The sequence below is a fragment of the Notolepis coatsorum genome, assembly GCF_963971535.1.
Source record: "Notolepis coatsorum genome assembly, chromosome: 18".
NCBI classification, from domain to species: Eukaryota; Metazoa; Chordata; class Actinopteri; order Aulopiformes; family Paralepididae; genus Notolepis; species Notolepis coatsorum.
In genome coordinates this window covers 77,860,633-77,883,905 of record NC_140182.1, presented here as the reverse complement: position 1 = coordinate 77,883,905, position 23,273 = coordinate 77,860,633, and the positions used below count along the sequence as shown (strand labels likewise).

The following is a 23,273-nucleotide window of genomic DNA, read 5'->3' as shown; positions in this document are numbered from 1 at the left end:
TTTCTGTGACTCGTGTGTTATTCCCATTGCTGCGCCCTTGTGGTCGATGTAATCTTTAGAATGTGCCTTTAAGGCAGTACAGTGGGAGTGAAGCGCTCCTTTGCGCCTCCTGTTTTCCCCTCCTCTCCATCCCTTTTTCTCCGAACCCGAACCCATTCATCTCTCCCCTCCTGCACAGACTTCACATCCGGGTCATTCGCTAGTATCTGTCTCTCTTGCGACTGTGTGTGACAGTGTGATTTTCCTCCACCGCCACGGTACCGCAGCCCCCTGCCTGCCCGACCGCGCCGCCTGCGAGACGGACACGATACCTGGCGGTGCGACGGGCGATGGAGCTAACGTCCCTCTGAGCCTGCTGCTCTCCGGGGACCCGTGCCACAAAGGCGGGATGAGACGATAGGCTATCGGGGGTGGATTCTCTCTTCGCCCCAACAATGTCCAAGAGCCTGAAGAAGAAAAACCACTGGACCAACAAAGTCCACGAAGCGGTTCTAAGCAGGAGCAAAGAGGGCGAGTTGGGATTCGAGATCAGGGGGGGAGCTGAGAACGGCCAGTTCCCCTATTTCGGGGAGGTGAAGCCGGGTAGAGGGGCCGTGCAGAGCGGCAAACTGGCCCAGGATGAGCTGCTCCTGGAGGTCAACGACATGCCAGTGGCCGGGCTCACCAGTCGGGACGTGCTGGCGGTGATTAAACACTGCAAAGACCCGGTGCGCTTCAAATGTGTCAAACAAGGTGAGGTGACCAGCGGCGAGAGAAAGCGCGTCGTCGCACGTCTTGAGGCGGGGGAGTAGTATTTGTTGTCTGTAGTCCAGTTGTGTGTGTGTGTGTGTGTGTGTGTGTGTGTGTGTTAGTGTTACTGTTTTGGCAAATATGTCAGTTGTGCAATCATCTGTCAGTCCACATCATTACATAGATGGACATACAACGGGTGGAACCATAGGTTAATAATGGGCTAGATACATATTTTATATATATATTCTTATTTGTGACTATTTAAATGTTTATTGTGAGCGATCTGTGGTGTTGAATTTCCCTCGCGATTAATAAAGTACTTATTAATATTATATTCTATTGTAAATGTTTCGTGAAGGCGACGCGCCTGAGATGAATCGACGCACTAAACGTCGAGACGCGCCGTTTGTTTATTATCACAACGTATCCGTTAGCTGATCCAGAGCCAGCTACCCGAGGGGGTGTGTCCGTCTGCAGGACATGCCATGGCCTGCGTTTTTTATATTCAGTTATTTAGAACCGATTTGACCAATTCCTCCTCTAGCCGACATGTTTTTCTCTCTCTTGCTGTTGTATTATAGACTGCAGGCGAGATTCGCCTTCTCTGTGGTTCTAGGCTGCTAAAAATCTGAGAATGTGGACTCGATGTGGTGTAGCTTTAGCCGAACCCAACACAGTGAGTGATATACCATAGTATAATTAGCACAGCAAAACTGTCGCATAATAATAATAATAATAATATGTGATATATCAGTGGATTGATAGGCCCCGCCCCCTCCAGTGGGCTGTCAAGAGTATCAGGCCTTCAAACATATCTCTTGTGATCGAAAACTGATTTTGCTGGATTTTCTTCTGTGTGTTGTAGTACAAAATGTATCCTGCTTTTGGGCTGCAAAACACCTAGCCCACAGTTTTCAGCATTTGTTTTTGTTCAACATGTCTTTCCAGTGGAATTGAATAATTTGGGACCCATTTTGATCTGCTCACATGTTTGTTTACAATCTTCCCGATCCATTATAAGGTTTGAGAAGTCTCATCTGAGTCGTAATGTTTGGCTAGTGTGTGGTCACTGTCCGTTACTGGGTTATGGTTATTATGGACTAGCGCTGGCTCGCTCTAACGGTTTGGTGAGTAGTGGATTGTAGCAAAGTAGACAGCGGAGAGTTGACTGAGTGACCTGTATCTGTCACACATTATAAATACAACAGGACTAAATAAACCGAGGATGAAACGGTACTCGCACTGTTTCTCTGTGCTGTGTTTATGTCATACTGAGCTGAGTATTGAGCATAATGGGCTATAGCTCTGTGGACGTGAATTAAGCTTGATATAATAATAATAATCTTGACTATATTACTACCATACTATCCTACTATGTCTATATTACTACCTACTATGCTATCTCTATACTACTATGCACTCAAGACTAGCACTCAAGTTCAACACTTGTTTGTTGAACAATGCTACTTACTAGGGGTGGAACGGTTCACAAAATTGACGGTTCGGTTCGTATCACGGTTTTGGGGTAACAGTTTTCGGTTCGGTTCGATATACCTTGTTTTAATTTTTTTTTTAAATGTAAAAGGTTTACAGCGGTGTGCCTTAAATAATGTTTGGCAGACTGAACTGACTGAAAAATATAGGCTACATTTGTCAAAGTATTAACTTAGTGCAAACAAATAAAATAATTAAACCTTTCTATTTTTGTGGCCACATTATAGACAAAGGCCATCAACACAAAGTATGCATATGCTCAACCAGCACTAGACTTTCCTTTCTTTAAAATAAACACAAAAAAATGACGTCAACAATGTTTAAATTCCCTGATTGTCAGTTCTTAATGGAAATATTCATTTTCCGCTTGAAATTAAAGTGCAGTATTTGAAATACAATGAAAGGAATATCAAATCAACACTGCTCTGTTCATTCTATTTATTATACCTAACCAAATTACTGAAACTGAACAGCAAAAAGACAGAGCTCATGGTTGTGGCCCCCAAGCACTGCTCGGGAAGGTTGGAGATCTCCTCCTCCACGTTGACTGCTGTTCCATCTCCCCGTCTCTCGAAGTCCGTAACCTGGGCGTCACCCTTGACTCCACACTTTCATTTCACTCCCACATCAAATCCGTCACCAAGTCTGCCTTCTACCACCTCAAAAACATCTCCCGTCTCCGACCCTCACTCTCAGACTCTGTGGCTGAGACCCTGATCCACTCATTCATCACCTCCCGGTTGGACTACTGTAACGGAGTCCTGTTCGGGGTACCCAGCAAAGCCCTGGACAGGCTCCAGTATGTTCAGAACTCCGCTGCCAGGGTTCTCACTCACACCAAGCCCTGGCAGCACATCACCCCCACCCTCATCCACCTCCACTGGCTCCCAGTCAAGTTCCGCATCACCTTCAAACTCCTGCTCCTCACCTACAAGTCCCTCCATGCCCTCGCCCCCCGATACCCGTCTGATCTCCTCCACCAGCACACTCCATCCCGGGAACCTACGATCCTCTGATCTAGGTCTCCTCTCCATCCCTCGCACCAGGTTACGGACTTTTGGGGACAGAGCCTTCAGCGTGGCGTCCCCTACCCTCTGGAACTCTCTCCCCCCCCCGAAATCCGCAACGCCCCAACCCTGGACACCTTCAAATCTGTTCTAAAAACACACCTCTTCACCAAGGCTTTTCCCCATCAGTTAGTTTAGATTAGATTAGGTCCATTATCCATTATCCCTTACCTTCCCTCATCCCCTTTCCCCCCCCTATTTCCCTAGCCCTATTTTTTGTCCTGATTGTGAACCGGCCTTGGGTTCTATGAAAGGCGCTATATAACTTTTATCTATTATTATTATTTAAAAAATACGTACATGGTCTGTCTACATTTATTTAGACTAACATTATTTAAATATTGAGTGCAACTGTGGTGGATTACGTAATTCGGTGAGTTGGAACTTTTTGCTCATCCCGTGAACCGTACAATACACACACGCCCCGAACCGGGGAGGTCGTGCCGAACGGTGTACGGTTCGAATGCATACCGTTCCACCCCTACTTCTTACCCTTAGCTGCCAGAGTTGTACCCTTCCTGCTGACTTGTTGTACAGAACTTATAAGTTGCTTTGGATAAAAGAGTCAGCTAAATTACTAAATGTAAAACATTAGTCCAGATATGGTCCAGAAATATAAACCATGTTTATTCTAAGAGATCTTCAAAACTGGCCTGTATGTACAACCTGCACACGGTTCTCTTCGCACCCTCGGCCTGTTGATGCACATGTATGTTATTTTCTATTGATTATTGCCGCGAGGCTGCTGACATGTTTGGTGCATAAGCAAGGTCCATGTGACATGAGAGCAGTTAAATGCTAATGTGGATGTAGACCCCTTGATCTCTCTCTGTCACTCTGTCTCTGTCTCCATTGATTGATTGAAAATTGTATGAACAGATTGCAGAATGGGTACAAAACAGTACAGCTCAATACACACAATTGTTAAGGGGATGCAGACCAGAGAAAGACTTTCGTCTTGTTTACATCAGGGTCCCCCATTTTCAATTCATCATAACATATATGACATACATGACATACAGTCAGATAGACAGTACTGCTACATCTATACATTTATGACATGCCAGATTTACAAATACAGTACTGTTTGTGATACAAAAAGAGTTTAAAAAAGAGAGTATACATTTGACGAAGAAACTGTACATTGGTCCATCTCTCTCTCTCTATTCCCCTCTATTCCCCTCCCCTCTCTTATCTATTTAAACATGAGGCTAGACCTGCTGACTGAACTCGCCACCTACCACGATGGCCTGGGTTTAATGGCGCTCATGAAGAACGGGTATATTTTCTTTGACTGAACGTTCTCCTCAACGTTTCTGTTTCCCAGTAGCTTGTTGTGATACAATGAGTCACGACACAACTGTATCAATCCATCCACTTGGGGCCATTCGGTTGACTACAGCGAAGTGCTTCACCGGTAAACACGCACATTAAATGTACTGTGATTGAGTGTTGATTTCCTTTCTCTATGCCTTTTCTCAACCTCCTCTTTCTCTCCCTCATATTGTTATGTTCGCGGACGGTGGAGCCTGTCCTTGGATAGTATGCATTCCGTAGCGTCTGTGTGTGGGTGAGTGTGTGGGTGTGTGAATCCGCGCACTATTTTGCAAACTATGGGGCCGATCAGACAGTTAGAGGCACAAGGATTAGCGTGTTTGTCTTTATTTAACCAAGGTAATCACATTGATATTTAACCAGGGTAATCACATTGATATTTAACCAGGGTAATCACATTGATATTTAACCAAGGTAATCACATTGATATTTAACCAGGGTAATCACATTGATATTTCCACCTCTTTTTTTAAGTGGGCCCTGGTCAAGAAGGCAGCATACAGAACATGTTCACATATATAGAACAACATTAAAACAAACGCAAATAAAAACTAGATAGTAAGAGCGCACAAATACTAATTGAGAAAATGTCTTCACATTTCTATGAAAACAGACGATATTAAAAACATGACCACTCCATGGTAAGAAGGCGTCCAGTTTTTTCTTTAAAATTATTCATTCCGATGAGGGAATCTAGCTTCAAATCCTTTTGTAATAGGTTCCAGGAGAAGGGAGCAGCATAGCTGAACGCATGTTTCCCCAAATTCAGTTCTGATAGTGGGAACATGATATGAGATATCATTTTGTGATCTCAGATTGTAATGTCCACCTCTTGGTTGAATGAGTAAAGTGCTATGTAAGTTGGCAGCTGCCCCAGGATGGCTTTGTATACAAACAAATACCAATGTAACTCTTCTTATGGCCATGGGTGACTGACCTGACAATTCCTACAATACACAGTGATGTGTGAGGAATGAGCTGTTTGTTACAAATCGTAAAGCAGCATGTATCGTGTCTAAAGGATTTAACCATTGAAATCATGTGTAAATTGTACAGTATGTCATAACTAGCTAGTGTTACTCAGTTGGGTTTTGAGAAATCACAACATGATTAGCAGACTTCTGGTTGGGCTGTCAAGAGTTTTGAATTGTGGACTACCTAACGTAAACGCTAGAATTTTCTAATGAAAACAACTTGCATATCCTAAAGGCACATCAATCTCTTCTGAAAGCACTTGTGACCTTTTCAGGATGTGCGTGAGTCACAAGAGATGACATAAAATGTGTACATGCCATACATTCTTCATTCGTTATTATTACCAACTATAGCATGCCACAGACTTATGTGCTTCAATGAGCACCCATTCTCGAGTGGAGAGAAGTGCATTTATGGCTGTGTGCTTGCAGACATCTGCAGACACACTCACTACTCTGACAGTCTCTCTCTCACTCAATCGCTCGTTCTCTCATCAAGGAATTATCTAGGAGGAGTTCAGCAGCTCAGCAAAGAGGAGACGCATACTGTACATGGGGCTCAGGAGGTAGAGTGGTCGTCTGGCAATCAGAAGGTTTCCGGTTAGATTCCGGCTCCTCCCGGCAGCATGTCGAAGTGTCCTTGAGTGAGACACTTAACCTCCTCCTAACTGCTCCCGATGAGTATGTTGGCACCTTGCAGTGAATGTGTGAATGTGAGGCATACGTTTTAAAGTGCTTTGGATAAAAACGCTATACGTATAAATGCAGTACATTTAGTCCATTTAAATACAGACAAATCATAACTGGATACTTTGCCTGCACAAATAAACACGCACACACATGCAGGTAAATCAAGACGCCAGACACTCTTGTCTGTGTGTGTGTACACCTGCATGCACGAATGCACACGGTACGAGAAGGCATGACGAGGAAGTAGAGAGGGAGCCTCTAATGGCCTTTGCTCAGTCAGGTAGAAGCCCCTGTCTGTCCCTGGGGGGGGGGGCGTGTAGTGGTGACGTTGAGGACGACAAGGCCGTTAGCATCACAGCGCTCCGCTGCCAATCTGCCCTGTAGCTCTAGAACGGGGTCCCCTGCCCCCGCCCTGACCTCAGGATAATGTCAGAGACGAGTCGGGCTGAGACACTCCTCCCCGTCTAATCTGCCCAGGCCACTGACCCCAAGACACATACATACACACTGTCCAAACTGTCCTTCTCATACACACACACACAAACACTCGTATACACCATTGAAGTATGTAGTTATTATGTCTCATAGTTCTGTGACAGCTTTATCCATGGTGTCTGTTTGTTGTAAAACCACATGAGGTCTTTTGCTAAACATTTGGAAAGCAGTATATTTCTGGTCTCAGCGTGGTTGTGTTGCCAGGAACTGTGTTCTGTTTGAGTGCAATTCTCAAGAGTTTTTTCCCCCCAGCTTATTTTCTCTCTCTGGTCTTGAGAGAGTTTACTTTGTGTGTGTGTGCGTTTCTTTCAAGTGTCTCTTGTCTCACAGACATATCTCTGAGCCGTATGAATGTCCTTGCTGTAAAAAACAAAAAACCTCACGTAATGACATGACAATAACAAAACATACGCCTTCGGGGAAAAAAACATATTCTAACCACTAACGGGACCCGGATAATTTGCGTAAACATTTTATTCACCGCAATAGCAATCGGCCGCCTTTTTTAAGCAGCGCAGAGTCGCTTTGAGAACCTCTACAATAACTAGTTTCAAATGCTTGAACGTTGTTCATAATCTCGACACAAATTCGAAATATCACCATTTGAAATGAAGTGAACCAACGTTGCGCTTAGAGGATGTTTGTGCGGTGAAGGTGTTGGGAGGAGGGTAAGGGAACCACAGCCAACAAACAGTCATTTCTAGCTTCAAACCACAAAACTACCCGTAGCACCTAAGTCCCCATGAAATGGCTAGCAGAATACTATTTGATTGAATACTATTAGGGCGACAGTGGCTCAGGAGGTAGAGCAGTCGCCAGGTAGTCAGAAGGTTCCCTGTTCGATTACCGCTCCTCCCAGGCAGCGTGTCAATGTGTCTTTGAGCAACATTTGACCCCTAATTGCTCCCGATGTGCAGGTTGGCACCTTGCATGGTTACCTCCACCATTGGTGTATGAGTGATTGGGTCAAATGTGAGGAACAAAAATTGTAAAGCGTTTTGGATAAAAATGCACCATTTACCAGTAAAAACCGGAAGCTAGGGAGGGACTTGTTGTGGATATTGATTGGCGTTTACAGTAGGCTAGTCAATAGCACTGAACATGCATTGCGGTTAGCTAACATTAGTGATGTATGTTAGCAACGTTAAAGCTAACGTTGAACATTGGTTTCGTTAACGAGTGCCTACTTAGTTACAATGTGCACTCTGTAAATGTCATTCTAGAAAGCATTTCATTGGATGCAAATTTAGTGTACATGACTCATACATTTTTTAAATAGTTTTTCAGGAAATGGCAATCTCTAGAATACCACTAAGAATACCTACAAAACAACTTTTTTTGTATCATTATTGGGACAGATACTGGCATACAGGTGACAACTGGCACAAGACATGATGTGATAAAAGAACTTAAACATCTATTTTGATTTCATGGGGCCTTTAACTCACAGTTTATCTTTATGTGATTGGTAGTGGTAGCAACAGCCTAGTTATTTCCCTTGCATACTTTGCGACAATGTGATTTAAACTCTCATCAGACCCGTCTCTCAAAAAGACTGAATCTTAATAATATTATTGTTATGTGATTTTGGAACGATTTGGCCTGGGGAAGAAGAAAAAGTGGAATGATTGGCACCATCCAATTTAATTATCTGATAAAGATCTCTCGACTCGTGTTCGTCGTCACTTCCCATCAGCATATTAGCACCAAGCAGGAGCGGGAGTAAAAACAGCTGCTCCGCGCAGCAAGGAGGAAGATCACAACACAGAGAGGTGTTAGAGCGGTACAGAGGAGAGTGTGAATGTGTGTGTGTGTATGTAACGAAAGAGAGGGGTGTTGTAGTTGTGAGAGGAGTGTTGGTAAGGGTGAGAGATTGAGAATAACTATTCCGTACACTAGTAGGGTAAGAAGAGAGTAGTCTATCATCCGATTCCCGAATTTTCCCCAGGGGGATCAATAAACGAGTTTGTTATCGGATTTCATTATGATGTCATAGATCACTGTGAAGTGAACGTTATATTTGTGACCTAGTAGAGTGTGATGGCTTATGTTGTAGTATAGGGGGGGGAGGGCGACGGTGGCTCAGGAGAGGTAGAGCAGCAACTCGTCTGGTAATCGGAAGGTTCCCGGTTAGATTCCGGCTCCTGCTCCGGCAGCGTGTCAAAGTGCCCTTTAGCAAAGACACTTAATTCCTAACTGCTCCCGACGAGCAGGCTGGCACCTTGCATGGTTGCCTCCGCCATCGGTGTGTGAATGTGAGGCAGGGCTGCGTTCCGTCCCCACTACTATTCTCCCTGACCACAAACAGCTGCGTCTCTCTGCACCCCTCGGTCAAGCTCCTGAAGTTTGTGGACGATACCACCCTGGTGGGTCTCATCTCCAGGGGGGATGAGTCTGCCTACAGGAGGGAGATCGAGAGGCTGCAGAGCTGGTGCAGCTGCAACAACCTGGACCTTAACGCCCAGAAAACAGTAGAGATGGTGGTGGACTTCAGGCGGAAGGCAGCCCCCCCCACCCCAATCATTCTGGGAGGCACACCGTTGGCCTCTGTGGAGTCCTGCCGCTTCCTCGGCATGACACTCTCCCGGGACCTGAAATGGGAGCTGAATACCATCGCTCTCAATAAAAAGGCCCGGAAGATGATGTTCTTCCTGCGTCAGCTGAGGAAGCTCAGGCTGCCGAGGACCATGATGGTCCAGTTCTACACCGCCATCATCCAGTCCATCCTCACCCTCTCCTTCATCACCTGGTTCCCTGCAGCCACGGTCAGGGACAAGGCCAAGCTGCAGCGGGTGATGTGCTCGGCGGAGAGGGTGATCGGCTGCTCCCTTCCCTCCCTCGAGTCCCTACACTCCACCAGGGCCTTGAGGAGGGTGAGGAAGATAATCGCAGACCCCGCCCACCCTAGTCACAACCTCTTCACCATGCTCCCCCACAGCAGGCGGCTACGGCTGCCCAAGACGCTTAAATCCCGTCATAGACTCAGCTTCTTCCCCTCAGCAGCTCGACTTTAGACTTTGAACTTTGTGCTGCACTGTAAACATGTCTCCAACCACTGCACGTTGCAGTTGTTTTGCAGTTTATTATTAATTATTATTATGTTATTCTTATTTGTGAAAGAAAAGTTATGCACTGAAATGCTGTATCACGTTCCATTTGTGTTTACAATATGGTGAATAAAGTAATCTGAATCAGAGTTGTATAGCCCTTAGGATAAAATTGCTACATAAATGCAGTCCCATTTCATATTATTCTTTATAGTATGTCACTGAGTATTGTGCTAACATTGTCACAGCGCTTTCAACGCAAACATAGATGAACTATAGCGTTATGATCCCTTCTTTCATCGTCGCCCCTTCGCAGAACACGCTATGATTACAATCATACATCACTTTAAGGCCATCGGGGGCCGCATATAGCGACACTACTAAACACAGACACCCCGCATATCCGTGAATAAAACCCATTCTAAACAAATGTTTTCCCCCACAGAGAAAAACGCAAAGAATCTTTCCCCCCATACGGCAGCATCCGCATGCCTCTCCCCGGCCGCCTCGACCCAACGAGCCATTTAAAAGGCATCAATCATGGCTTTATTTCCCCTAGACGGCTGAACGGGTGTCAAGCCTCTTAACTTATAAGCGGAGTCTCGCTGGCCCTCGCTTACAACCAGCGCAGCGGTACTATATAGGGCAGGGCCGGCCTGGGAGCTCTCTATTAACTAATGAAACTGTGAAAGGGGCCCCAGCAGGAGGCTATTACTGCGTTAGCCGATATATAACCCCCCCCCCCCCTCCCCCCACATTCTCCTAACTTTCTGTCAGGATTAGGCCATATGGTGAAGGCTGAGAAGTGGCTAGAAAACGATTCTCGTTCCCACCTCGGCGGACTACACAATTTTCACTCTGGGTGAAAGATATATTGGTGTAGATTTAGGAACAAAAAGTTCTCCATTGACAAACTAGCCCGTTTTGCGCAATCATAATTTTAAAGTTGGGACTAGATCTTTCCTCGCCACAGAGTTTTATTTTACACAATCGGTGAGAGTTCGGTCACGTATCTGGCGCGCGACCAATAGCAGCTCTCTTTGCTGCCAAGTTACAGACAACAAGAGATTTGTGTAAACAGTAGGAATGGAAGCAACGGAAAGGCAGTACACATCGACGAGTACAGAAGAGGACAAATGGAGAAAAACCACCTTCTAAAGTTCGCAAAAAGGTTTCTAAACAATGTTATATGCATCTCACGTCCGTTCAGAAAGAAAGTGTACAAGATTTTACACAGACACGGTGGGATAGATATAGACACTCCGTCGAGCGGTGGCTTAAATTGCTAGGCGAGAATCGTATCATTGCAGATACATGCAAACATTGTTTAGAGATCGAGTTTGCCAATGTTCCTGGAGATGCTGGTTTTCGATCTTGTACATAGCACATGGAAAGCTGTGTCACTGTGTGACTGTAACAAACGGTTCACAAACTCTCTGTGCTGTTAATGATCTAACATGTGACTAGGGCTGTCTCAAATACTTCGAAGCTTCGTTCGATGGCACAAGCTTCAAAAAAAAATATCGAAGTTTAAAAAATAAAAATAAAAAAATAATTCAATTCTTTTTTTCAAATAATTTTTTTTACTTCGATTTGTGTGTGTGTGTGTGTGTGTGTGTGTGTGTGTGTGAGTGAACTACCCATCCCAGTTACGACAGCCGAATCCTGTCCAATCTTTCGCCGTCGACTAAAGACTCACTTCTTCAACCATTATCTGAAATGATGATTAAAAAAAAAAAAAATCTAACCGTGACTAACCATACTGTCATGCACTTGTCCTAATAAACTAACCTACACTGTAACACGCAACACTTTGATAAACATTGTTATTCAGCTGATAGAGTTGTACCCTTCTTGCTGTCTTGTCGTACAGAACTTGTAAGTCGCTTTGGATAAAAGCGTCAGCTAAATGACTAAATGTAAATGTGTGTGTGTGTGTGTGTGCATGGGGCCATAGACCACTACACTTCCGCGTTACATTGAAATCGGGGAGGAGATTGCGGGGGGAGCATATGAATGAATGTGGATCAGAGCCGTGATGTAAGTGGTTGCCGATACGGCTTTGGGGGTGCTAGAGACATGATCGAATAGACGTTTATGCGCCTCAATCTCCTGAACACGGCGTGACCCATTCCTAATCGATCAGAACTAAATCGGCAGAGAAAAAGCCCATTTTAAAGCACCTATTCCGCATGCACATGCGCAGAGTGCCCATGGAGTCTGGACGACGCGAGATGACGCACGAATGAATGTGGACTGTTCCATCAGAGGGCGGAGCTTCGGTGGTAACAGACCGCTGCACTTAAATATAAACATTAGTCTACCTGGAGACTCAATGAGGTAATTGTAGATGTCGCCATAAGACGCGTCTGGCCATTTAGTGGGATAATCTTTTCATTATCCTGTTCGGCTGAAAGGACACTGGCCACCGAAGCTCCCCCCTCTGATAGAACAGTCCACATTCATTCGTGCGTCATCTCGCGTCGTCCAGACTCCATGGGCAATCTGCGCATGTGCATGGAGAATAGGTGCTTTAAAATGGGCTTTTTCTCTGCCGATTTAGTTCTGATCGATTAGGAATGGGTCACGCCGTGTTCAGGAGATTGAGGCGCATAAACGTCTATTCGATCATGTCTCTAGCACCCCCACAGCCGTATCGGCAACCACTTACATCACGGCTCTGATCCACATTCATTCATATGCTCCCCCCGCAATCTCCTCCCCGATTTCAGAATCCCGGAAGTGTTGCGGTGGTCTATTGGGTGGGGCCGGGGGACAAATACACTGGAGGAAAGTAACCCAGCTCAGCACTGCCCAAATTATATCATCACTATTGCCTGTTTGAAGGATATCATCCTCAAACACATATACACCTACATGCCTTGTAGAATTCCACACATAAGAAAGAAAGATACTGGGATGAATAAACAAAATAGGAAATAAAATGTAGAAATGCATGCAATACATAAATAAATATGAATCTCCATATATGAAATAGAACATTTAGATAAGGTGCTACTGAGATGTTTTGGTGAGTTCTTTGTTTTTTTGTGGAAGTTGCCCTTCTTAAAAATGCATGAACATTCACTGATAATTGGTCTGTAGTGGAGTCTACAAGGTCTACATTGCCGGACCATGTAGAATCCGGACCTTGTAGACTGACATAATTCTGTGCATAGTTTAGTCTACACAGGCCATATTTCAAATAATCAAAATCTTACTTCATTCATCTTAAACATTCTTGATTTGGGGGATTGGTAGTTCCCATGAAATCTGAAGTTGTTCAAACGACAACAGCGATCCACCTTGAATTAAATCACACAGCCGAGTGACACCTTGTTGGCTGCGTCACAGTCACGAAAGGGGCTACTTAATTAATTAATCCAACCCACTTTATTTATAGAGCACATTTAAAAACAACAAAGTTTACGAAAGTGCTGTACAAGTCCCACAACATAAGTTTAAAAAAAAAAAAAAAAAAAATATATATATATATAAAAAAATAACTTTTTTTTCGAAGCTTCGAATTAAAATCGAAGCTCGGCCCCGAAGCTTCGATTGCCAAAAAAAGCTTCGAAGGTCAGCCCTACATGTGACCATGAGGAATGTGACACCAGGGTGTTTATACTCGCACAACATGCTGCACAGATCTATCAAACTAGTCATCAAGAGCCCTGATACAGATGTGGCAGTGATTGCTGCAAGTCTGCAGGCAGAACTGCCATGTAGATTTTATTTTTTCACAGGAGTTGGCAACAGAACAAGGATTGTTGACATAGCTAAGGTGTCATCAGCCCTTGGCACCAATGTGTGTTCAGCACTTATTGGGATCCATACCTTCTCAGGTTGTGACTCTACTAGTGCATTTCATGGCAAGGGCAAGAGGCAAACATTTACTGTGAAAAAAATTACTACCTGACTGCATTTACAGAACTGGGTAGCAGTTTTACCCTAGACCAGTCTACCTTTGATGGTCTTAGCAAATATGTGTGCCACCTGTATGGCCAGCCATCAGCTAATAATGTGAATTATGCAAGATATAAAGCATTCTGCATGGCATCATCGGCTTTGCCAGAACTCTCTATGCCCCCGACAAGTGATGCATTGTACCAACACTGCAAAAGGGCAAATTACCAAGCAGCTATCACCCCTTCACCCGTTGGCAATGGGTGGCACGTCGAGGATGGGGAGTTAACAGTGACCTGGTTGACTACAAATCCAGCCCCTGATAGTGTGTTGCAGGTCCACTGTGGTTGCAAACAAGGAAAATGTAAGACAGGAAGATGTTCATGTGTGTCTGCAAAACTGCCATGTACAGATCTTTGTCAATGCCAAAACTGTGCAACTATGTCTAAGGAAACTGAGGATAGGGCTTCATGGGAGGATGACTCAGATGAATGAATGAATGAATGAAAACTTTATTTAACAGATTGCAGAATGGGTACAATACAGTACGGCTCAATACACACAATTGTTAAGGGGATGCAGACCTGAGAAAGACGTTTGTCTTGTTTCCATCAGGGTCCCCCATTTTCAATTCATATAGACATTTATGACATACACAACATACATGACATTTATGGCATAGGGACATATAGGTATTTAGTACTGATACATTTGTGACATAAACGGTATTCAAATATACAGTACTGTTACCCCTAGATCCTGACAGAGTATATACATATGATGGGGAGGGGACTGTACATTAGGAGGGGGTGGGTGTGTGGGAGAGAAATATACATACGGCGGGGAGGGAATATATACATGCGGTGGGGAGGAGACTGTCTATTAGGAGATGGTGTGGGTTTTGGGCATTTACAGTGGCCAGTTTAGAATTGCAGCCTCCCGTAGGTGCTCTTTAAGAGCGGTTTTGAATGTGGGTAGGGATTCACATTCTTTTACAGCTTTGGGTAGGGCGTTCCACATTGATGTGGCATAATTGCGAAACGTATTTAGTCCCTTGTTTGAGCCGAATCTGGGTTTAACATGATTTGTTGAGCTTCCTCTGGTGTAGTGGTTGTGGTATTCACTGACCTTTGGGAAGTATTTTGACATGTACATGGGTACCTTAGTCGTATAGTGTATCTTGTAGACCAGGCCCATTGCAAGTTGCTGTACTCTGACAACCTAGGATGGCTTAGAGTAGACGACAAAGTGGGCAGGGGTGAGGTGGGTTCTGGGGGTAAGGTCAAGTAGTAGTCTGACCAGTTTGTTTTGTTTTGTGTTTTGAGGTGCTTTGGTACCATGAGGTGCACGCATAGTCGTAGTACCCTTGAATGAGTGCTCCTGCCAGAGTCTTCAGGGTATTCTTGTTTACCAGAGAGGAGATCCGGTACAAGAATCTAGTTCGTTGGTTGACTTTTTTTTATTACATTGGATGCCATTTTGTCACAGGAAAGATTTGCCTCTAGGATGGAACCCAGGTAGGTAATTTCGTCTTTCCTTGTGACAATATTGTCACCCACTGCAACTGAGAAGCCGTCGGTCTTGCTGAGTTTGTTATTATTATTATTATTATTTTTTTTATCTTTCTTCCCCTCCTTTTTCCCGATTTTTCTCCCATCCCACCCTTCCTGGTTGTTGCGTACTTTCCCCTACTGTTGGTCCGGGAGACCGGAGACTGTCACATGCTTTCCTCCGACGCATGTGTAGCCTGGGGCAGGCCAACCTGGCCGCGCAGGTTCTCACCGGGGAGAGTGTAGCGTGTGGGAGGCCACACTATCTCTCCTTAGTTCCAACCCTTGCTGAGCAGGCGCCCCGACCGAACTGTAGGGGTCGCTGTCCACAACGCCCAGGACCCACCCTTCAGCTTTCCCACCCCCTGATACAGCCAATTGTATCAGTGTGAGAGGCCAGCCAAGCTGATAGCAACGCCGGGAGCTGGATTCGAACAGGCGAATCCAGTGTCTCCCGGTGTTGGTGACGAACGTAATCTCCCTGAGTTTGTTATTTGAACCGAAGAGAATGGACTCTGTTTTGCCCATGTGTAATGATAGTTTGTTATCAGCGAGCCATATGCAGATTTTGCCTAGTTCCGAGCTGAGGGTTTTTTCAACCTGCAACTTGTTCTTGTCAGAGACCAGCAGGGCTGGGTCGTCCACAAACAGGAACAAGTTGCAGTCACAGGCTGACGACATGTCATTTGCATAAATTAGGAAGAGTAGCGGTCCTAGTATGCTTCCTTGTGGAACACCACAGCTCACTGTGAGGGGGGGGGGATAGAGTACCGTTTACCTCTACCATCTGTTCTCTCCCCTCCAGGTAGGATTGCATCCAGCTCACTGATAAGCTATCAAAACCAATTGCTTTTAGCTTGTCCATTAGAATGGAGTGATTGACAGTGTCGAAGGCCTTTTGTAGGTCCAGCATGACCATGCCGCAGTATTTGCCCGCGTCCACCTCTTGTTTGATGTGGTCGTTCAAATAGAGGAGGCATGTGTCAGTGGAGTGGGACATTCTGAAGCCAGATTGGAATTCGTAGATTAGATTTTTTTCCGCCAGGTACTTTTCGACCTGTTCGAAGACTATTTTCTCCATGACTTTCGAGATGGAGGTAAGAATAGAAACAGGGCGGTAGTTGCCTGGGTCTAATTTGCTGCCCTTTTTGTGCAGAGGGGTCACTCTCGCAATTTTGAAGTCCTTGGGGACGTGTCCCTGTTTTATAGAGAGGTTTATTATGTGAGTGATGACTGGGGTGATGGCGGAGCCCTGCTGCGTCTCTGAGGAATTTGGAGGGGATGTTGTCATGGCCAGTGGCCTTGTTAGGTTGGAGGGCGCTCAATTTTTTTGAGTACCTCATCGGTTGTTACCATTTCAAGTTTGAAGTCGTCTTTGTGGACCCCTAGGTTTTTGTAGTATGCTACTATGTGTTCTACCCCATAATGCCCTGAGTGGGAGGGTAGTTTGTTTACCAGTGTTGTGGCTATGTTTGTGAAGAAGATGTTTAAGTAATTGGCTACATCCCGTGCCAAACTTCCCTTTAAAATTCCATTATATATGCTTTGATCAGAGATAAACTGAACTTTTTCCAACCTGGATTCACCTGTTAACGAGACGGTGGAGGGACTGGAAGCCTATATTGACGCGTTTTATAAAGAAAACGCTATGGCGGGCACCAAACCCGATACCAAACGCACCCGAAGTGAGCTGGGCTCGAGTGATGCGGATGACCCAACCAGCGACATCCGTGAGTCTTTAACATCTATTAAACATCAACTCCAGAAGCTTGATCTACTCGAACAGCTGACAAACAATGTCAAGGAGTTAAAAGCTTCTGTGGAGTACAACAACTCACTCATCGAGGTACTAAAGGCAGACAATGCCTCACTCAGGATCGACGTAAACAAATTACAACGTCTGACGGGTAATCTCCAAAAAGAAAATTTCAACATGGCTAATAACATTCTTGACCTACAATGTAGAAGCATGAGAGACAACTTAATAATTCACGGTCTTCCTGAAACTAAAAATGAAACTCACCAGAGATCCGAGGAACTTTTTAGGTTATTCCTGTCAGATAACCTGAAAATGAAGTCGGCTGAAACCGAAGCTATCCGCTTTTCCAGAGTCCATCGCCTGGGGAAAGCCAAAGTCGACCAGCAGAGGCCCCGTCCCATCGTGGCCAAAGTCATCGATTCAAAGATGAAATCTGCTATTATGTCCAACGGAAGAGAGTTGAAAGGATCCAAATATTCCATCAGTGACCTGTTCCCGGCAGAGATCATGAGTAGACGCAGGCTGCTCTACCCGGTCATGGCGGATGCGAGGAAAAACAAACGGAATGCTCGTATGTTCATGGATAAACTTTATATTGATGGAACTATGTACAGGAAAACGTCTTTCATGACGCTCAGGAGGAGATACTGACTCCAAGTATCCAGCGTGCTTCCCGAGCTGCTGTAAACAATGACGCTTGATGATGACGTCATCATCACCAAGGCGTCCTCGTTGCTATGACTACCCGGGACCTGACTGAATACACGTAGGACACTGCATGCAGAATGCAGATGCAGTCTTCCTTTCTTTTCATTTATCTCTTGTGCTTTTCTTTTCTTCTCAATCTCATATCCATTCCATTTGTTTGTTTGTTCCAATTCATTTATTTAATTTTTCCTTCTTATCTCTCCACCCTCTCTTTCAGGTCAATGTTTGATTCTCTCTCTCTCTCTCTCTCTCTCTCTCTCTCTCTCTCTCTCTCTCTCTCTCTCTCTCTCTCTCTCTCTCTCTCTCTCTCTCTCTCTCTCATATTATTATATTATATTTTCTCTCATCTTTGGCTAGGGAAATGCGGTTAACGTTGGGCTACTCACCCAGACCCTTGGGCTAATGGGTTTGAATGGAGTGGCCTTGGGTTATTGTTTGTATGCTCTGTTAATCATTTTAGCCCATCCATTAGGGATGGGCCATATGTGTTTTATGTGTAACCCGTCTGTGCAAGACGTTAGGGTTATTTTGTTTTATGTACTTCACCCCCTCCCCCCTCCGTTCACCCCCCCCTTATTCCAGCCATTTAGAGACCTGCCCACATTAGCCTCAATAGAAGCGTCAAAAAAAATATTGCATTACCAACAACCATACAACAACATGTATAGATTATGGCTAGTTTGAACATAATGATATGGAACACTGGTGGAATAAATAAACAACACAAACGAAAAAGCGTGCTCACACTGATGAAAAAAGAACAGGTGGACATAGCTCTGCTAAGCGAAACGCACATTTTAGAGAAAGATATAGATATGTTAGCGGACAACACATATCATAACATCAGTCACTCTTCCTTTGGAACGAGAACTCGGGGAGTAGCCATAGTCGTTACACGGAAGTTGAATATTGAATTGAAGGGAGTATGGTCTGATGCAGATGGTCGGATAACTATAGCTAAGATTTTACATAAGAACAGAAAAATAGCGTTGGTAGCGGTATACGCCCCAAATTTATACGAAGTTAGTTTCTTCACTACACTTACCAGAGCAATGTTAGACCTTCCCGAATACTCATTTATAATCGGTGCGGATTTTAATGCCATTTGGAACCCAAGGATGGACAAATCAAACCCCTCCTTTTCCAATGAACAAAAAAATGCATCTAATGCATTAAAGGATTGGTCGAAGATTACAGGTGTAAATGACTTATGGCGTTCACTCAACCCCATGACCCGGAAGTACTCTTGTCGATCTGCGAGACATAATACATTATCCAGAATAGATTACGTTTTCACAACCCCGAGACTATTTGATAACTACGATGTGGAAATGATACCCAATGCATTGTCTGATCACTGTTATTTACTCTTAAAAGGAACATTTGGTATACTATCATCCCGAGCCCCAAGATGGCGATTTAACACGATGCTGCTTAATAACAAGGAATTCATTACACAAATCAAAGAAGCTCTTACGGTATTCCTACGGATAAATGTGAATTCGGTGCAGGACCCCAGAATATTATGGATGTCGACAAAGGGAAGGATCAAGGATTTCACTGATAGCTTTTCCTCCCAAATACGCAAGAATCGATGCTCAAAACTGGCTGAACTGGAAACACTTTACTCAACGTTATTTAATTCTTTGCAATACAACAACTCGGTTCAACTGGAAAATCAAGTCAATATACTAAAAAAATAGATTAACGCCATATACAGACAACAATCTGAATTGCAAATACGTAGCACAAGACAACAGCAGTACTCCCAAGGTTCCAAACCAAGTCACCTATTAGCTATGCGACTAAGAGTCAACGCAAAATTTGCAGATATAACTACCATTAGAGCACAACAAGGACTTGTTACAGAACCCAAAGAAATAAACACGACATTCAAAGAATTCTACTCCAACTTATACAAATCAGAAACGACCTTCGATCAAAACAAGATGGACACATATCTTAATCAAATTAACCTCCCTAAACTTTCAGAGGATGACGCTAAACAGTTAGAAACACCGATCACACTAGATGAACTTAGGGAGGCCATATCTGAAATGCAAAGTGGAAGGGCCCCTGGAAGAGATGGTATCCCACCAGAAATGTACCTCTCTTGTTGGGACATAATTGGACCCTTATTACTAAATATGATTTTATACTCAGTCAAGGAGGGGAACTTCCATAAGAATGACAATATTGCACTCATAACAGTCCTCCTCAAAAAAGACAAAGACCCCACCGAGTGCGGTAGTTACAGACCTTTAAGCCTCCTCGGAACCGATATCAAACTGTACTCTAAGGTATTAGCCATCAGACTACAAAAGCATATGACGTCTTTAATTCATCCGGACCAAACAGGCTTCATAAGAGGCCGCCTGATCACTGATAACATAAGACGATTACTACACGTACTAGATGCTAACAAGGAAGACAACACACCTAAGGCGATGCTGTCCCTGGATGCAATGAAAGCTTTTGACAGGTTGGAATGGTCGTATCTATGGGCAGTGTTAGAAAGGATGGGGTTAGGAAAAGGATTCATTGATATGATTAAAGTATTATACAAAGACCCATCGGCCATGATTACAACAGGTACAATCACCTCCGAAATCTTTCCAGTATCACGGTCTTCCAGACAGGGTTGCCCCCTTAGTCCCGGACTATTCGATCTATCATTAGAGCCTTTAGCACAATATATAAGACAATCCCAATCCATAGAACCAATCGTAATCAAGGGCACACAACACAAAATTAGTTTATATGCGGACGACGTAATACTGTTCATGCAAAACCCCAACACCGCATTGCCTCATCTTCTCAAGTTGATTGAGGACTTTGGAGATTTATCGGGATTTAGGATAAATTGGCAGAAGTCGGCCTTCCTCCCACTTAACGCCCCTGCAAAAAGAAATATAACCCTCCCAGAAGAGATACCGATGGTAAAACACTTTAGATGTTTGGGAGTTGAAATATTCCCTACCATAAGCCAAACGGTGAAGCACAATTACATAAAAATCCAAAACAAAATCAATATATCAATATAACACTACCTCTTGCATACTGCACCTCATGTGACACTGTGAATAATGTGAATATTCCTCAGCTAGTCAGATAGTAAATTATATTGACCATATTGATCAATTTGTTTACACTGCCTGTGTTGTCTTTTACTACCTGTATACTGTGTTGTTTTACTACCTGTACCCCTCCCCCCCTCCCCCCCATGCTGCTATGATGCCTGAATTTCCCCAAGGGGATCAATAAAGGAATATCTTATCTTATCTTATCTTAAATACGACCTTGTCAGGTGGTCAAAACTTAAAAACTCAGTACAAGCACGGATATCAATAATTAAGATGGACGTCCTACCTAGAATCAACTTCTTCAGCTCAATGCTACCGTTACCCCCTCCAAAGGGTTACTGGAAAGAATTACACTCCTCCACATACAAATTTATTTGGAATAACAAACCACCATGTATAAAAAGATCCACCGCACAGAGAAACAAAGCAGACGGTGGTATGGCATTTCCAGATTTCCACCACTATTTTAAGGCATACACTTTAAGACCACTGACAACATGGTTTGATCCCCAAGCATCAGTATCCTGGAGAAATTTAGAAGAAAATATAGTAGCTCCACATAGGCTGAAGGACATAGTGTACACCAAATTATCAATTAAGCAATGCGAACGGAAATTTGGCCCCATAATCACTCATGCAATCCGGATATGGCGTGAAACACAAAAAAAAGACTCTATCCCACATAAATGGCATAATCATACTCCCTTATTCAATAACAATGCACTCTTGATTGGAAAACAACCTATAAGATTCCCTAGATGGGAAAAGCAAGGCATACACACATTAGGAGACGTTTTCAACAAACAGGGTTTTTGTAGTTTTGATGAGATATGCAAAAAATTTAATCTCACCAAGTCCTCATATTATTTTTACGCACAGTTATTGGCATGTTTGAAGGCTCACGGTGTTCCATTAAGGATACCAATTGTACACCACAGATACCACAAATTCTTCTATGAAAGAGAGACATCGAGAGGTTTTGTTTCAGATTTTTATCATCAATTACTAACGGCCTCGTATGAAACCCTACATCTAGACTCAGTCTGGAGGAGGGATATACCAGACCTGGAGATAGACTTTGACTGGCAAGAAGCCTGGGCAAATGTACGCCTTGCATCAAGGAACCCGGACCATCAACAAATCAATCTTAACTATATTCACAGGACATACTTAACTCCTATAAGACTGAACAAAATGGGTCTTAAACAAGACTCCAAATGCTCCTTATGTACAAATGGGGACGAAGGGACATTTATGCACATGTACTGGGACTGCCCACCAGTTAAGATATTTTGGAAAGAAGTGACCCAGCAATTGTCAAATCTCTTAACTCTGGATATACCTGTACACCCCTCTGTATTACTGCTGAATGATGTCTTTGAGCATGCAGTACCTCCAGGGAGCGAAATTAACTTTTTGACTCACCGGCCAGTGGCGGGTAGATGGGAAGAGTCTACCCGCCAAGCATATTTCTTACCTGCCAATATATATTTTATATATAAATTTTTTTTTTAAATAAAATATATATTATATAATCATACTTGTAGTTGTATTATCTGCGAGACATCGCCACCACGCAATAAGTCAAAATGCTTGCTATCTGCAAACAGCTCCACTGTCTGTTTTGGCTGTGTTGCTCTTCTAGAAAAATAATCCTTTCAGGGTTGCCTATTGAAATACTGTACACTTTCCTACTGTACACTTTCCTGATTAATTGAAATGGGGGACCCTGATGTAAACAAGACGAAAGTCTTTCTCTGGTCTGCATCCCCTTAACAATTGTGTGTATTGAGCTGTACTGTATTGTACCCATTCTGCAATTTGTTAATAAAGTTTTCAATCAATCAATCAATCACACCTCCAGTACAGAAACATTGTTTGAGTTTGCGTGTCAGGTAGACCATTGATTGACAGTCGAGTCTGCCAATTACATCACATCGCTTGCACTCCGGTGCTGCAGCTGGACCCATTGCCCACCTCTGCTGTTGATAACGCTAGCCAAGTTATTATACACACAGATACACAGTGGGCCAGTGACTTTGGTGTAGGGGTGTAACAATGCATCGATCCTAAGGGGGAAATTCAACTGCATCGATTTGAAAATGTTAGAATAGATTATCGCAATTTTAATGTGTACACGTTATGTTATTGTCATGTCCGTTACAGCCAACACACCGACATACGCTACTGCATCAACGTTATGATTAACAAAGCAAGGCATTCGTTTTGTTGCATTAACGTTATATTACTATTGCTATCGATAAATCTAGGTGTTCTAAAATCTATTGCTATTGGTAAGAGAGACTATAATAAGTTGGTGTCTCGGAAAACGAGAGCCCTGATCGCGGAGTTTCAGGAAGTAAACAAGAAAAATTTGAGCTTCCGATTGGTCATTTGCTTTATTTCCCATGAAACCAGTCACTTCACTCTACT

At 43.8% G+C, this 23,273-nt stretch overlaps 1 protein-coding gene across 1 annotated transcript in view; it reads left to right on the top strand.

Annotated features, from left to right (window-relative positions):
- Positions 1 to 359: 359 nt before the first annotated feature.
- magi2b (membrane associated guanylate kinase, WW and PDZ domain containing 2b) overlaps positions 360 to 23,273 on the top strand; it is a gene marked incomplete at its 3' end in the record, with an annotated part of 475,453 nt that continues 452,539 nt past the window's right edge. Inside the window, 1 exon segment of the mRNA XM_084335313.1 lies at positions 360 to 732. Coding sequence (XP_084191439.1) covers positions 435 to 732 — 298 coding nt within the window. The 5' untranslated portion in view covers positions 360 to 434.